Consider the following 17,312-nt stretch of genomic DNA (forward strand, 5'->3'; position numbering starts at 1 on the left):
CGGTAAAGTTTGTGTGTATAAAGACAAAGATGAAGTAAATGGTCTGCTGCTAAAAGTTGGGTATATGAAAATTCATTGGACTAGGCTTATAATCTGTTTATAAGCTTGAACTGTTCTTTACAATAAAAAATGCTAAAATTGGGGTACACAAATACAACAGGGGCTTTCAGGTTTCTGGTTTCAAAGGGAAAATGTGTAGTTTGCCACATAACTGCTGCTATCAAGTTATCAGCCTCAGAGGGATAAAGAGCCTTTCTGGTATACAGTAGCACAGTAAGCATTGTTCAGCTGCTAGAATTTGTGTGTTCATCATATTTAGACGGCAGATAAAATTGGAAGAGGAAAAAATGCAGGAAGCATAGTGCAGGGTGGCTTTGACTAGGGACAGAGTAAAAGGGAACACTCGAGCCAGAGCAGGCAGTGCCTTCAGCACTGCTGTTCCGAGGCACTGGGTCTGGCCTCAGGTGACTGTAGGGTCAGGGCATAACTGTCCAATGCAGAGTGCTACGTCAGCAGGCCTGCTGAGGCTTGGCACCCTCACTGACTATCACGTTCTTTGACTCCCTTAGTAGAGCTGTCACAGTGCTGTGAAAGCTGCTGGGGTAGAGGGACTCGGGGTCTCTCTTCAGCCAAACCTCCATCCCTAGACCTTTGATTTGCTTTTGTTAACTCTTTTGTTTTCTCCAGCCAAGCAGGCCTGGGAACCAACCAAAAGGCCTTTGTGTGAACTTTTTCTGGAAGCACACTTTGCTGCAACAGAGATGAGAAGATCGTCTGGAAGAGAAGTCCTTTACTTTTGTGGTTGTCCGTAGCGCCTTGTGTCCATCTTTATTCTAGTCCTCCACTCCTTGGGTTGTGTCTGCTCCCACTCCTCCCACCACTGTATAAGAGTTGTGGGAATGAGAAAGAAACTCATACGGGACATTTCTGCACCAGGCATTGTGCTGACACCCCACCAGTCTTCTCTTGCAGACCTTACGGCCTGCTGTGGTCCATTGTTTGCATTCAGTGAGACCTTTAGGAGATGGTCTTACTTGCCCCACACGTCATAGCCAGGGGGAAAGAGTTGGTCTGAGCTCATTACAGGCGTGAGGTGGCCACCATAGGGAGGAAGACAGTTAGAGATGTGGTCAGAGAGACTTTATGGGACAGTTCTGCTAGGGTAGAGATGCAACACTGACAGGAGTCTTGGGGGGCACAGAGCATATGGAGAATGCCAGAGAAGGTCCTAAGAGCCCAGGGAGGAGAGTGGGAAACAAGCAGGAAGAGCCAGCTGAGACTGAGAAGCGCCATTTGTTTATCCATGACAGTGATGGACACGCACCTGCCTCTGCTTGAATGAAGCAGATGCTTTACCAGAGGTGGGGGACAAACAGGAAACAAGTAAATAGGAGAATGAGAGGGCACTATTGAAGCACAGTAATCCGGAAAGACCACAATGCCTGTGTTTGAACAGAAATTTGGAAGACTTGGGACAGCTGTGACATGATGAGCTGCCTCTAACTTTTAGCAGGCTCCTCTGGTGTCTGGGTTGAAAGTGGCTACGGGGAAGAGGCTGGGGCAGTGATACAGGTAAAGGATTCTTGTGGCCAGGCCAGCAGGGTGGTGGCAGAAGCTGTTGAACCAGTTTTCTGTCTCTGGAAGCCTGGGAGTGGGCGACAACCCTGTGGCATGGATATCTCTGTGCAGACAACCAGGATGTTAGTGAAGGGAAGGGAAGTAGTGGTGGAAAGTGATTGCTTTCTGGCAGCGGTACTTCTAGGTGACTGCTTCTCAAATACCAGTTGGCCTGAGGTTTACAAAGCAGAGAACTTAAGAGTTCAATGTTTCTGGTTTTTATTTAAGAACCCACATTCTCCAAAACATTGAATATAACTAGAAGAAAAGCCTTGGGAAAATGGCAAGAGTCAAGTTTGACATTTTCTGCCTTGCGCATGGGCTCCCTCCTCTGTGTTCCCAAAGCTCCAGTTACCCTTGCCACACTGGATCACCTGTGCGCCCCAGGCTTGAAAGACAGATCTCTTCATCTGGGTCACCATGGGTTTGCTCTGTTGTCCACTTGTAACATTGATCCGAGGCTCGTGGTGCATGTGGGAGTGGTGAAGAGTTCACTGAGCAGGGCAGGGGGGGCCGTTCCCATGATACATACTGCGTGGGCCACAGGAGCAGCCTGCATGCTGTGCCAAAAGCAGGCCTGATACTCCTGTCCTGCAGCTGCTTCTGGCTTCACTGGGTCCCTTCTGTCTTCCAGAGGCTGTCGTTTGTTGATGTGGCAACAGGCTGGTTTGGACAAGGACTGGGGGCTGCATGCGGAATGGCATACACTGGCAGGTACTTCGACAAGGCCAGGTAAGGCACCTACCCAGGAATCAATTAACTGCCCTGCTTGTACCACACACTGGCTGTGTGGGCTGTCCGTGTGGGAAGACAGTGGTGCTTTTGGAAATTGGGAAAGAAAGCATGTTTCTGGAGACTGTCCCAGCATTTCTGACTGGATCTGAAGTGCTGCCTGGAGCCTGGAGCCAGGGTGATTGGAATGCTCATCTTTTCCAACAGCAGTGCCTTCCTGTTTCTCTTAGTGAATTTCACTTAGGAATGACTAGATGGGGCATTTGCCTCTGCATTGGGAGACCCCTAGTGGTTAATAATGAAGGTCTTTTTTCCCCTTGGATTGGTTCCATTAGATCAGTCTTTCTCACAGGGCATGTGCCTAGCAAGCAAGACAAAGAAGAGGGCCAGAGAGGGTCCCAGAATTGGCCGTGGGGACATGGTGATCTAACCTCACAAGTTCCCTCTGATGTACCTGATGTGTGTGAGTCCAGAGCTTCTCTATCCTAGGATCTTGCAGAACAGCCAGCTAGGTCTTTGGGATGGGGGAGAACCCTGAAGGGCCAGTTCCCTCCCCATTGCAGCCCCTGGTGACCCCTCCAGAAGTACTGCATTGTGCCACTTCCACTCCTCAGGTAACCACTCAGCCCCGTTCCCCACAAGTGGATTGATATTTGTTATGTGTTGTTGCCTTTCTTGGTTCTGAGCCTGAGGGTAATAACTTCTTTCAACTAGAGGATTTTACTGGTGTTAGGGCTGTGTGTTACTGGCATAAATGTTTCATATGATTTTCTGCTGTGGAATTCAGTGCTTCCAGTGATATGTGCTACTGAGGTAAGACATTTTGGTCGTTAGGATTATTTTAAGTTATAAGATCAGAAATAGAAGGTGACAGTGCTTAAAAATGGAGCTTACAGAGGCCAGCACCATGGTGTAGTGGGTTAATCCTCCCCCTGTGGTGCCAGCATTCCATATGGGTGCCGGGTTCTAGTCCCAGCTGCTCCTCTTCCGGTCCAGCTTTCTGCTGTGGCCTGGGAAAGCAATAGGGGATGGTCCAGGTGCTTGGGCCCCTGCACCTGCGTGGGAGACCAGGAGGAGGCACCTGGCTCCTGGCTTCAGATCGGTCATTGTGGCCACTGGGGAGTGGGCCAGTGGAGGGAAGACCTCTTTTTCTGACTCTCCCTCTCACTGTCTGTAACTCTACCTCTCAAATAAATAAATAAAATATTTAAAAAGTAAATGGAGCTTACCAAGAAAGTGTACATGGGAATGTTGCTTGGGGATTCAGGGGAGCTGACTTCTTCCCATTGCTCTCTGGCCTGTAGATAGGGAGAGGTGGCAGAAGAACCTAAAACTAGCCTCGCGGATAGCATAAGAAAAGGCCCAGAGCCTGGCTCCTGAGGCCCGAGCTCTCAAAGCAGCATGGCCTCAGCAGCTGCATGGGACCAGATGGCCAGAAGTAGCTTCTCAGGTCAACTCCTTCCTGTCTCTGCTGAAAGGCATTTGCTTGAGTGGCTCACTGAGCCTCCCCATCCCCCAGCATGCTCCTGAAGTGCTCTTGGCTTATTCTAGCTACCGGGTGTTCTGCCTCTTGGGAGATGGTGAGACCTCAGAAGGCTCCGTCTGGGAAGCAATGACCTTCGCTTCTTACTATAATCTGGACAACCTTGTGGTGATCTTTGACGTGAACCGTCTGGGACAAGGTGGCACCTTGCCCGTTGAGGACTGCATAGAGATCTACCAGAAGCGCTGCGAGGCCTTTGGGTAACCACGTTCTCTCTTGCTTTATCTTCTTTCTGTACTGCCCCTCTTTGCCTCATGTAACCTGGCTGCTCCCTCCTTTGACAGGTGGAATACTTACGTGGTGGATGGCCGGGACGTGGAGGCACTGTGCCAGGTATTCTGGCAGGCAGCTCAAGTGAAGGGCAAGCCCACTGCTGTGGTTGCCAAGACCTTCAAGGGCCGGGGCATGCCAAGTAAGCATTTCTTTCCTGCTTGTGGTTATTGAAAACATCTGTTTGCCCAGCAAAGGAGGCGTAGACAGGCAGGCAGGCGACTGAGTTAAGTCACAGTGATGATGCCTATGGTGGATGCTAGAGATTGTTTCTTCCTCTTGCTCTCACTAGACAGTATGTCTTGTTAGGGGAGGGAGGAGTCCAGACCCCCTGCAAGTGAGCAGTGAGGGAGGGACTAAGACAGCCCATCAGGTAGAGTGGCTGAAGGGGGGTGGTCTATGCAGTGAGAAAGTATGCTACATGTACCAGCAGATGCACGGTTAGGGGTGTGCATACACACGCATATGCCTAGGTCCAGACTCTTGAGAGAATATAGGAAATGGCAAAGTATCACCTCTGAGAAAGGTAGCTGTGGATCTGGGACTAGGGGAGTAGGAAGTTTTGAAAGACTAACTCCTTGCACCCTTCAAAACTGTCACCTCAAATTTTTCATCTCAACTTTAAATAGTTGTATTTAAAAATATAAAGAGTTCCAAATTGTACATCTCCTCCCTCTCTTATTCCCACTCTTATATTTAACAGGGATCACTTTTCAGTTAAATTTAAACACCTAAGAATAATTGTGTGTTAATTAGAGTTCAACCAATAGTATTAAGTAGAACAAAAAAAATACTAAAAGGGATAAAGTATTAAATTGTACATCAATAGTGGGACATGCTCAATCGGACTTGCCCCAAATGGTGGAGTTAGAAATGTGCCAGGGGGTTCCAATTCAATCCCATCAAGGTTGCATGTACCAATGCCATCTCACTAGTCCAAGTGATCAATTTCAGTTCACAATTGATCATACTGATAGGTCTAAGAGTCAAAGGGATCACATAAACAAGACTAGTGTCTGCTAATACTAACTGATAGAATAAAAAAGGGAGAGAACAATCCAACATGGGAAGCTATATACACAGCAGACTCATAGAATGGCAGATGTCCTAAATAGCACTCTGGCCTCAGAATCAGCCCTTAAGGCACTCAGATCTGGCTGAAGAGCCCATGAGAGGCCGGCGCCACTGCTCAATAGGCTAATCCTCCACCTTGTGGTGCCGGCACCCTGGGTTCTAGTCCCGGTCGGGGCACCGGATTCTGTCCCAGTTGCCCCTCTTCCAGTCCAGCTCTCTGCTGTGGCCCGGGAGTGCAGTGGAGGATGGCCCAAGTCCTTGGGCCCTGCACCCACATGGGAGAGACCAGGAGAAGCACCTGGCTCCCGGCTTCAGATCAGCACGGTGCACCGGCCACAGCACGCCGGCTGCAGCGGCCATTGGAGGGTGAACCAACGGTAAAGGAAGACCTTTCTCTCTCTCTCTCACTGTCCACTCTGCCTGTCAAAAAAAAAAAAAAAAGCCCATGAGAGTATTTTAGGCATGGAAAGCCAAGACACTCTGGCAAAAAAAAAAAAAGAAAGAAAGGAAGAAAGGAAGGAAAGGAAGGAAAGGAAGGAAAGGAAGGAAAGGAAGGAAAGGAAAGAAAGGAAGAAAGGAAGAAAGAAAGAAAGAAAAAGAAAGAAAGAAAGAAAGAAAGAAAGAAAGAAAGAAAGAAAGAAAGAAAGAAAGAAAGAAAGAAAGAAAGAACTAAATGAAAGATCTCTGCGAGTGAGATCCCAGTAGAAAAAACGGGCCATCACAGAGGAGGTACTTTTCTCTGAAGGGAGGATAGAACTTCCACTTTGACTATGACCTTGTCTAAATAAGATCAAAGTAGGTGAACTCAAAAGGCTTCCTCATGACTAGAGCCTAGGGAGACTACTGATGCCATAAATAAGAATGTCAAATTGTTAAGTCAACAACAGGAGTCACTGTGTACTTACTCCTCATGTAGGATCTCTGTCCTTAATGTGTTGTTCAATGTGAATTAATGCTATAACTAGTACTGAAACAGTATTTTACACTTTATGTTCTGTGTGGGTGCAAACTGATGAAATCTTTACTTAATATATACTAAATCGATCTTCTGTATATAAAGAGAATTGAAAATGAATCTTGATGTGAATGGAATGGGAGAGGGAACGGGAGATGGGAGGGTTGCAGGTGGGAGGGAAGTTATGGGGGGGAACCATTGTAATCCATAAGCTGTACTTTGGAAAATTATATTTACTAAATAAAAGTTTTTAAAAAAGAAAAACAAAACAAAAAATATAAAGAGTTATTTTAGGAGCAGGCATTTGGCATAGCAGTTAAGCTGCTGCTTGGGACACCCTCATCCCATTTCAAGAGTGCCTAGATTCTAGTTCCTTTTTTTTTTTTTTTTTTTTTTTTTTTTTTGGACAGGCAGAGTGGACAGAGAGAGAGAGAGACAGAAAGGTCTTCCTTTTGCTGTTGGTTCACCCTCCAATGGCCGCCACGGCTGGCGCACTGCGGCCGGCGCACCGCGCTGGTCTGATGGCAGGAGCCAGGTGCTTTTCCTGGTCTCCCATGGGGTGCAGGGCCCAAGTACCTGGGCCATCCTCCACTGCACTCCCTGGCCACAGCAGAGGGCTGGCCTGGAAGAGGGGCAACCGGGACAGAATCCGGCGCCCCGACCGGGACTAGAACCCAGTGTGCCGGCGCCGCAAGGTGGAGGATTAGCCTAGTGAGCTGCGGTGCCGGCTAGATTCTAGTTCCTGTTCTACTTCCAGTCTAGCTTCTTGCTAATGGACGCCCCATACGGCAGCACATGATGGCTCAAGTGGTTGAGTCCCTGCCTTTGACTTTGTCAAGCCCTAGCTGTTGCAGACATTTGGGTAGTGAACCAGCAGGTGGCTTTTCTTTCTCTCTCCCTTTCAAATAAATTTAACCAATTTTGTGGGAAGAATATGTAGACATTTTAGAATAAAATTGTTCTGTATTTCCTCCCAAAACACAGCCTTTCCCATACGTGCCCCTCCCCCATACTCATCTGTAACGTTTCTCTCTGCTGTGATGATTATTGCTAAGACCCCATCTTGTCCCTGAACTGCAGTGGCTTCCCAAGTGGGCTTTCCGCTTCTAGCATACTTCCCTCCAAACTAATTTCCACTCACTCCCCTGACACAAATCCTTTGATAACTTTCAAAACTGCTCTGGATAAATTCAGTTCCTCCTCCTATACCCACAAGACCCACTCTCCATAGTCTACCCTGCCTGTCTCTCCAGCTTCATCTTCCCCACTTTCCCCTCCATTCACTTTACATGGGCAAGTGGCCCCCTCCAAAGCCAGAGGGCTTTCATCCAGGTTGTTCAGTCTGTAACACCATCCCTGGCCCTCTGTGCCAAGTTCTTAATCCTGTGAGTCCTGCACTGACATCCCTATTGTCAGAATGTGTTTAGATGACCTAAAAGGCACTTATTAAATATTTATGGGAAAATGACTATTATTTGTTTTTGTTGCAGATGTTGAAGATGCAGAAAGTTGGTATGGAAAACCAGTGTCAAAAGAAAGAGCAGATGTAATTATCAAGTTAATTGAGAGCCAGATACAGACCAATAGCAATCTTGTGCCAAAACCCCCTATTGAGGATTCTCCTCAAGTCAGCATCACAGATATAAAGATGATCTCTTTGCCTGCTTACGAAATTGGCGACCGGGTAAGCAAGAAGGTGGATAATGGAACAAGATATTGTTCTGAATCTCCTACTGAGTACATAGAATTCTTATGATTTCTATAGAAGAACCAATTACTAGACTATGAGACATTTAATTAATGGTTATAAGCCAAAAAGATGAACTCACCTCTTTTAATAGCTATGCCCTTTTTTTTAATCTGCTTTCACACTTACTTAGGTCTGACTTTTTTTACTATCCAGTTGCTATTTATTATTGCCTTGTGTTCTTTGGCTTTTTCTTGCTTCCTGACTTTGGTCTGTGGCCTGATACTCTGCAATGCATGAAACTGCCGTGATTCTGAGTGTACACTAAGGATGGTGATACAGGTGGACTGGTCTTTGGAACCCTGTCTTGGGATTAGACAAGGAGACAGGCAAATTAAAAACTAGTTCTTCAGAAAAGAGTCAAGGGACTGACCTTGTGGCACAGGGGATTAAGCTGCTGCTTGCGACACCATCATCCCATATCAGAGTGCCAGTGTGAGTCCCAGCTACTTCACTTCTGATCCAGCTTTCTGCTGATGATCCTGGGAGTGCAGCAGAAGATGGTCCAAGTTCGTGGGCCCCTGCCACCCAAATGGGAGACCCAGGTGGAGTTCCTTGCTCTTGGCTTCAGCCTGACCCTGACCTAGCTATTGTATGGCCATTTGGAAAGTGAACCAGTGGATGAAAGATCAATGTCAGTCTGTCTCTCTCTTTCTCTCACAGTTGTTCTGCTTTTCAAATAAATATTTTTTCTAGAGAGAACCAAATTACATGTGTAAATGTTTGAGTTTTTTGACTATTTTTAGAGACTTATTTTTATTTATTTGAAAGGCAAAGTTAGAGCAAGAGACAACAGAGTGATGTTCCAGGGCTGCTGCTGTGGCACAGCAGGTTAAAGCCCTGGCCTAAAGCGCCAGCATACCATATGAGCGCCAGTTCTAGTCCCAGCTGCTCTTCTTCCGATCCAGCTCTCTGCTATGGCCTGGGATTGCAGTAGAAGATGGCCCAAGTCCTTAGGCCCCTGCACCCATGTGGGAGACCCAGAAGAAGCTCCTGGCTCCTGGCTTTGGATCAGCACAGCTCCAGCCATTGCGGCCAGTTGGGGAATGAACCAGCAGATGGAAGACCTCTGTCTCTACCTCTCTTTGTAATTCTGTCTTTCAAATAAATAATTCTTTTAAAAAAGAGAATGATCTTCCACCTACTGAATTACTTCCCAAACAGCCACAGTAGCCAGGCCAAGAGCTTCTTCTGGGTTGCCCACAGGGGCCCAAGCACTTGGGCCATCTTTAACCGCTCTCCCAGGCACATTAACAGGGAGTTGGATCAGAAGTGGAGTAGCTGGGACATGGACCATTGTCCATACAGGATGCCGGTGTTGCAAGTGGCAGTTTAACCCACCATACCATGCCTTTTAGTTTTTTACCCATCATTTTTATATCCTACATTCTGGTATATTGTAACAGACATGAAGTATGCAGGACTTAAAAACCTAAAGAAAGGGGCCAGCATTACTGGAGGGGATAGTATGCTGCATGTCACACATCTAGGAAGAAAATCAAATCTCTAAAGTATGGCTTCTACTGAATTTGTTTTGCTTTCACAGCATGGTAAAACCAGAAATTACTAATTCACCACTGTATTACACCACTGTATTATTTAGTCAAAGGAGGAGGGAAAAGTAGGATCACATTTATACATGTAAACAGAATTAGTTCACAGAATTCAACATCATTTCTTGTTCTAAAAAAATTCTCTTAGGGGCTAGCACTGTGGTGCAGCAGGTTAAAGCCCCAGCCTGCAGTGCTGGCATCCCATATGGGCGCCAGTTTGAGTCCAGGCTGCTCTACTTCAATCCATCTCCCTGCTAATGCACCTGGAAAAGCAGCAAAGGGTGGCCCAAGTGCTTGGGCCTCTGCCATCCACATGGGAGACCTGGAAGAAACTCCTGGCTTTGGCCTGGCCCAGCCCCAGTTGTGGCCATTTAGGGAGTGAACTAGCAGATGGAAGACCTCTACCTCTCTCTACAACTCTGCCTTTCAAGTGAATAAAAGTAAATCTTTAAATACATACATACATACATGTATATATAATATTAACAAAATAAGACTGGTGAGATGCTAGTTTGATTATAGATCCAGATAACTGAAATCTAGAGCTATTTTCATGTGTAAGGGTGAAGTCATTTCTTGTTCATCTGGTAGAGTAACTCAGCCCCTCTGGAAGTGTTAGCCTTTGCAGTTGAATAACAAGAGTAGCTGGTATTGTGGCACAATGGGTTAAACCACTGCCAGTGATGCCAGCATGCATACGGGTGCCAGTTCAATCTCAGCTGCACCACTTCTGATTCAGCTCCCTATTAATGCACCTGGGAAAGCAATGGAGGATGGCCCAAGTGCTTGGGCCCCTGCTATCCACATGGGAGACTCCCAGATGGAGTTCAGGCTCCTGGCTTCCACCTGGCCTAGCCCTGATTGCTGCAGCCATTTGGAGAGTGAATCAGTGGAAGGAAGATCTCTGTCTCTCTCTCTGTGTGTCTCTTTCTGTATATCTGCCTTTCAAGTAAATCTTTAAAAAAAGAAGAGGGGGTCCAGCGCTGTGGCACAGTGGGTTAACACCCTGGCCTGAAGCGCCAGCATCCCATATGGTAACCGGTTCTAGTCTTGGCTGCTCCACTTCCAATCCAGCTCTCTGCTATGACCTGGGAAAGCAGTAGAAGATGGCCCAAGTCCTTGGGCCTCTGCACCCACATGGGAGACCCAGAAGAAGCTCCTGGCTCCTGGCTTTGGATCGGTGCAGCTCCATCTGGGGAGTGAACCAGCAGATGGAAGACAACTGTCTCTACCTCTCTGTCTCTGCCTCTCAAATAAATAAAATAAATCTTTTTTAAAAAAAAAGAGGAGGATCAAAAGCTGGTGTTGTGGAAAGCCCCAGTGCCTGCATCCTGTGTTGGAGTGCCAGTTCAAGTCCCCGCTGCTCTGCTTCTGATCTAGCTCCCTGCTACTGTGCCTAGGAAGGCAGCTGAACATGGCCTAAGTACTTGGGCCCCCACCACCCATGTGGAAGAAGACCCAGGTGGAGTTCCTGGCTCTTGCCTTCAGCCATTTGGAAGCTATTTGGGGAGTGAACCAGCAGATAGATCTCTTGTCTCTCCCTCTGTCACTCTGCCTTTCAAATAAATAAATGAACGCCTTATATATAAGAAATGCTCACCAAATGTTGGTGCATTGGCCATTTCTCAGAGTGCCTCCCAAAGCTGCTGCTGTTAGCCCTGGGGATGGTGGGATGGGATCAGGGGAAAATGGTGTCTTCCTTCAGTGCCCCACTAGAACTTTGGATTTTTGTACTGTACACACATTGCATTTTTTTAAAAAAATTAAGTTGTTAAAAATTTGTTTATTTGAAAAGCATAGAGGGCTGGTGCTGTGGCACAGTAGGTTAATCCTCCACCTGCAGTGCTGGCATCCCATATGGGTGCCAGTTCTAGTCCCGGCTGCTCCTCTTCCAATCCAGCTCTCTGCTATGTCCTGGGAAAGCAGTAGAAGATGGCCCAAGTGCTTGGGCCCCTCACCCAAGTAGGAGACCTGGAAGAAGCTCCTGGCTTCGGATTGGCACAGCTCTGGCCGTTGTGGCCAATTGGGGAGTGCACCATCAGATGGAAGACCTCTCCCTCTCTGCCTCCCCCTCCCCCTCCGCCTCTGCCACACCACTCTCTGTAACCCTTTCAAATAAATAAATAAATCTTAAAAAAAAAGCATAGCACAGAAATAGCTCTCATCCACTGGTCTAAGAATATTTTCTTAAGATTTATTTATTTGGAGGGTGAACCAACGGCAAAGGAAGACCTTTTTCTCTCTCTCTCTTCACTGTCCACTCTGCCTGTCAAAAAAAAAAAAAAGATTTATTCATTTGAAAGGCAGAATAACAGAGATCTTCCAACCACTGATTTAGTCCCCAGATGTATGCAGTAGCCAGGGCTGGACCAGGTCAAAACCAGAAGGGGTTGGCATTGTGATGTAGCAGGTTTAGCCGCTGCCTGTAACACCAGCATCTCATATGGGCACCAGTTAGATTCCCAGCTGCTCCACTTCCCATCCAACTCCCTGCTAATGTGCCTGGGAAAGCAATGGAAGATTGCCTGAGTACTTGGGAGCCTGCAACCACATGGGAGACTCAGAAGAAGCTCCTGGTTCCTGACTTCAGCCTCGCCCAGTTATAGCCATTGGGGAGTAAACCAGTGGATGGAAGATTTCTGTCTCTCCCTTTCTCGTGTAATTTCCTTTCAAATATTTTTTAAAGCCAGAAAGCAGGAACTCCATGCAAGTCTCCCGTGTGGGTGGCAAGAATCTGAGTACTTGGGCCTTCATGTACTGCCCTCCCAGGGGCATTAGCAGGAAGCTGGATTAGAAGCAGAGAAACCAGGACTTAAAACTGGCACTGGCAGCTCTGCTGTGGCCAGGGAGTGCAGTGGAGGATGGACCAAGTCCTTGGGCCCTGCACCCCATGGGAGACCAGGATAAGTACCTGGCTCCTGCCATTGGATCTGCGTGGTGTGCCGGCTGCAGCGCGCCAGCCGCGGCGGCCATTGGAGGGTGAACCAACGGCAAAGGAAGACCTTTCTCTCTGTCTCACTCTCTCACTGTCCACTCTGCCTGTCAAAAAAAAAAAAACTGGCACTGGCATGTCCTAAGTGGCAGCTCAGCCTGCTGCAGCACAATGCCCACTCCTAAGAATTGTTTTTGTAGCACCTGGTTGCAGAAAGAAGGCAAATAAAAGGCAAACCTTGTGTGTTTTTTTAAACAGTTTTATTGATACGTAATTCATATATCATGTAATTTACCCATTTAAAGTATACAATTCTGACCTGATTGTGTAGTCATCAAGAAAATAAAGTCAGTGTTACATTTCCAGTACCCTAGAAAGAACTTTGATGCATTAGCAGTTGCTCTGTTTCTAATCTCCAGCTCCAGGAAACCACTGAGTATCTTTAGTCTCTGGACTTGCCTATTCTGGGCATTTCACTTGAGTGGGGTCATACAGTGTGTGATCTTTAGTGTCTGACTTTCCTTTAGCAATGTTTTCAACATCCATCCACACTGTAGCATGTATCAGTACTTAATTCCTTTTCATGGTCAGATAATATTTCATTGTATTAATATATACCACAATATCTATTCATCTGTTGAGACATTTGGTTTGGCTATTTTGGCTATTACACCTTTTGGCTATTTTGTGTATGTCTTTGTACAGGTAATACACTTTTTCCTGGGTATATGGCTAGGAGTACAATTACTGGGTCATACTCAATTTTAATTCTATGTTTACATTTAGTTCTATGTATGATAGTTTGGGGATTACCAAACTTTTTCAATGAAAAAGTTAACATTGTAAAGATGTCAGTTCTTCCCTAAGTTAATTTATAGATTCAGTCCAATCTCATGGAGTATCCTAATGGAATTCTTTATTAGTGATACCATGGTTCTAACGTTAGATATTTTGTTTTTGCAATGAGTATTATCAGTTATATAATTTATATTTTTATGAATTTATTTATTTGAAAGCCAAAGTGACAAGAAGAGACAGAGACAGATGTTCCAGCTGCTGGTTCACATCTCAAATGCCTGCAACAGTCAGGGGTGAGCCAGGCCAAAGCCCAGAGCCAGGAACTCCTTCTGGGTCTCTCACGTGGGTGTCAGGGACTCAAGTACTTGGTCCAACACCTGCCTCCTAGTCATGTTAGCAGGAAGCTTGTTCGGAAACACGAAGTAGCTGGGACTCAAACCAGACATCCCACAGGGTGGCCTAACTCACCGTGCCACAATACCAGCCCCCAGTTCTGTAACTTAAAAAAATCACTCAGACATTTGTATTTTGGGAAAAAATTTTAAAAGTTTTAATAAACTTTATGGATGGGACAGGGAATATATTGAGTTGAAGTAAATTTTTCAAATAAAATGGCATCTGTAAGCTTTGGATGAGAGACCAATTAATGTAGCAGAGCAATTTAAAAAGTATACCAAGACAAATTAACATCTGAAATTCTGTTGAGTTATGAAGTGTTACGTGCTTGAGAACTAGAAATAGGAGGATATTAACCAGAAAGAGCATGAGCTGAAAACAAGTTAAGTAGCACATCAATTGTGTAGGGGACGTTTTTGAGAAGTTGATACCCAATGAACCAGGTATGGGTTTAAGATAAGCTAGTAGCTCACGTGTATGATCTTACAAAAGATCACTGGTGAGTCCCAAGTTTACCTTTTTTTAAGATTTATTTGAAAGGCAGAGTTAGAGTGGGGGAGAGAGGTCTTTCATCTGCTGGTTCACTCCCGTATGGCCAGGGTTGCACCAGGCTGAAACTGGGAGCTTCCTCTCTGGGTCTCCCATGTAGATTCAGGGACCCAAGCACTTGGGCCATCTTCTGCTATTTTCCCAGGTGCGTTAGCAAGGAGCTGGATCAGAAGTGTAGCAGCCAGGACTCGAAGTGGCGCTCATATGGGATGATAGCATTGTAGGTGGCGGTTTAACACACTGTGCTACAGCACTGGCCTTGGAAGTTCACCTACTTCATCAACATAGGTGACTGTAAATCTACAAAATGGTTCTTTTCTTCTAAATGCATTTCATGAAATGCTACCACTTGACTTTCTCGTAGGTGGCTACTCGGAAAGCCTGTGGTTTGGCTCTAGCCAAACTGGGTTATGCAAATGACAGAGTCGTTGTGCTGGATGGTGACACCAAGAATGCTACTTTCTCCGAAATATTCAAGAAAGAGCACCCTGAGCGCTTCATTGACTGTTTTCTTGCTGAGCAAAACATGGTGAGTGTTCTGTTTGAGTCTCTGGGGTCTTCTCATGGACTGTTATGGCCCACCCTGCAATTCAGTTTTTTTGCCATTCATAAAAGCAAAGGGACTGGAGAGCAAATAGTTGGACTGAGTTTGAAAGGTAGCTTCTAGGTGTTCTAGGAGGGATGTGGTGGACTGCACCTTCTTCAGGTTGTCTAAGGGCAGCATACTGAGGACCACAGCCAGTGGGACCTCTGGGCCTAGTGCCCTCTGACCCCAGGGGTCAAGGCCCATATCAACTTGAGCTTGCTAGGAACTTTTTCTGCCCTGTCCAGGCTCTCACTAGGCCATCTTTTTATTTTTTTTTTTAAGATTTATTTTATTTATTTGAAAGACAGAATTACAGAGAGAGGTAGAGACACAGAGAGAGGTGTCTTCCATCCGATGGTTCACTCCCCAAATGGCCACAACAGCCGGAGCTGTGCTGATCTGAAGCCAAGAGCAGGAGCTTCTTCCAGGTCTCCCACGTGGGTGCAGGGACCCAAGGACTTGGGCCATCTTCCACTGCTATCCCAGGCCATAGCAGAGAGCTAGCAGCCAGGACTAGAACCGACTTAAGGCCAGGGCTTTAACTCACTGCGCCACAGCACTGGCCCCAAACTAAGCCATCTTAAAACCACCCAGAGGCACATAGATTGAAGAGCTTCTGGGATGTGGTTTTTCTCAACATAGCACAGGCCTGATAAGTTACAGGTATGCAAATATTACACTAATTGCAGCCTCAAGAATACCAGTAGGTTAGAGCTGGTGCATTGGGTAAAGCTGTTCTGCTATCTGTGCCTACTGCCTCCCCAGGAAAGCAGCTCATGCTGGCAACTGCTTGAACACCAAAGCCCTGTTGTACCCATCTCCTGTCTTTCAGTCACAGAAGCTAAAAATAGTACTGTGTAATTCAGTGAGTTTTCTTCTAGTCAGAAAACCACAGGGTAGCAGATTTCATGTGACCACAGAGAGATTTTATTTGAAACGAGTAGTATTTAAAACTTTTTAGGCATGAGCATTTGGCCTAGCAGTCAAGATGCTGGTTTCCCATATGGGAGCACCTGGTTCCATTCCTGGCTCTGGCTCCTGACTCCAGCTCCCTGCCAACGGAGGCCTAGTAGTGATGCCTCAAGTGATTGGGTTCCTGCCACTCAAGTAGGAGACCTGAGTTGAGTTCCTGGCCCCCACCCTTGGGTCCTCACAGGCATTTGGGGAATGAGCCATCAGATAGGATCTGTGTGTGTGTGTGTGTGTGTGTGCGTGTCTATCTGCCTATCAAATAAATAAATAAATACAATTTTTTTTTACAGAGTGGACAGTGAGAGACAGAGAGAAAGGTCTTCCTTTGCCGTTGGTTCACCCTCCAATGGCCGCCGCGGCTGGCGCACCGCGCTGATCCGATGGCAGGAGCCAGGTACTTCTCCTGGTCTCCCATGGGGTGCAGGGCCCAAGCACTTGGGACATCCTCCACTGCACTCCCGGGCCACAGCAGAGGGCTGGCCTGGAAGAGGGGCAACCGGGACAGAATCCGGCGCCCCGACCGGGACTAGAACCCGGTGTGCCAGCGCCGCAAGGCGGAGGATTAGCCTAGTGAGCCACGGCGCCGGCTACAAATACAAATTTTTAAAGGAAAACAAATTTCAGATTAGTTGCCAGCATTTAAAAACCAAGAGACTTTATAGAGAAGCCAAATTTCTGGATTATTTTGAAAGTGAAATGCACTGCCAGCATGGACCAGCATTGCCCTGTGAGGACAGTTAGCTGGATTCCACTGGCAGCCCAGTGTAGCTGGTGTTCACAGCCAGCTCTCCGTGGGCCTTGGGTTTCATGCTGTACTGGCCTGCTTATTCCTCCCTGGTGTGTCTTGACTCTGTCGCTGTGGGTTTTGGAGCATCCCTGTTCGGTGAAGTAGGTCACCACAATTTTAAGAATGTGTGTGTGTTTCCATGGGTCCCATTAAGCTATTTTCATTTTGGGTGGGAAAAAAATGCACTCCAAGTTTTTGGATTGACTCTCCTAACAAAAAACTTGCTCCCTTACTTGTTGGTGGCTTCAGCCACCTACAAATACTCTGTGCCTGCTGAAATGTTCTCACTATTGGAAGAAAACCAGTGAAGCAGCAGCCAGCAGGTAGTATTCAGTGCTGTGCTGAAAGAGGTGGCTACAGAAAGAGTGTGGCTGTGGACAACCAGGGATAGCCTGTTGGAAGAGAGGACATTTAAGCTGAACCTCTGATGACAAGAAGTGCCCTTGACAGGTGTAGGGTTGGCATTCCCAGCAGAAGGCATGGCCAGCTCTAAGGCAGACCCAAATTCGGGGTGGTCAGGAGCAGAGGGAAGGCCAAGTTGCAGGAGCCTGAGGAGCACACAGGAAGTTGCTCAGAAAGGTCTGTGGGGGCCCATCAAAAGGGGTCTCAAGGGCCACTTTTGGCATCCCTGGGTCCTTGCCATTTGCTGGAAAACCATCAGAGGGCTTTAGGCATAAAAGCAACAGTATGTGTTCCAAGACACTGCAGTGTGGAGAGTGGGGGAGAGAGAGACGAGGTGAAGGAGCTGAGGCTCGGACTGAAGCAACAGGGCCAGTGGGACGCCAGGGTCGGGGGGTATAT

General features: G+C 46.9%; 2 protein-coding genes across 3 annotated transcripts in view; one reads left to right on the forward strand and one right to left on the reverse strand.

Moving 5' to 3' along the window:
• TEX28 (testis expressed 28) overlaps positions 1-17,312 on the reverse strand; it is a 77,763-nt gene that overhangs the window by 43,671 nt on the left and 16,780 nt on the right. The window lies entirely within an intron of this gene.
• TKTL1 (transketolase like 1) overlaps positions 1-17,312 on the forward strand; it is a 37,594-nt gene that overhangs the window by 6,550 nt on the left and 13,732 nt on the right. The window contains exons 3-7 of the mRNA XM_008250299.4: positions 2,252-2,349; positions 3,901-4,092; positions 4,177-4,304; positions 7,682-7,875; positions 14,531-14,695. Of these exons, the coding sequence (XP_008248521.4) occupies positions 2,252-2,349; positions 3,901-4,092; positions 4,177-4,304; positions 7,682-7,875; positions 14,531-14,695 (777 nt within the window). The remainder of the gene's footprint in view (positions 1-2,251; positions 2,350-3,900; positions 4,093-4,176; positions 4,305-7,681; positions 7,876-14,530; positions 14,696-17,312) is intronic.

Source organism: Oryctolagus cuniculus, chromosome X (genome assembly GCF_964237555.1).
Source record: "Oryctolagus cuniculus chromosome X, mOryCun1.1, whole genome shotgun sequence".
Lineage (NCBI taxonomy): Eukaryota > Metazoa > Chordata > Mammalia > Lagomorpha > Leporidae > Oryctolagus > Oryctolagus cuniculus.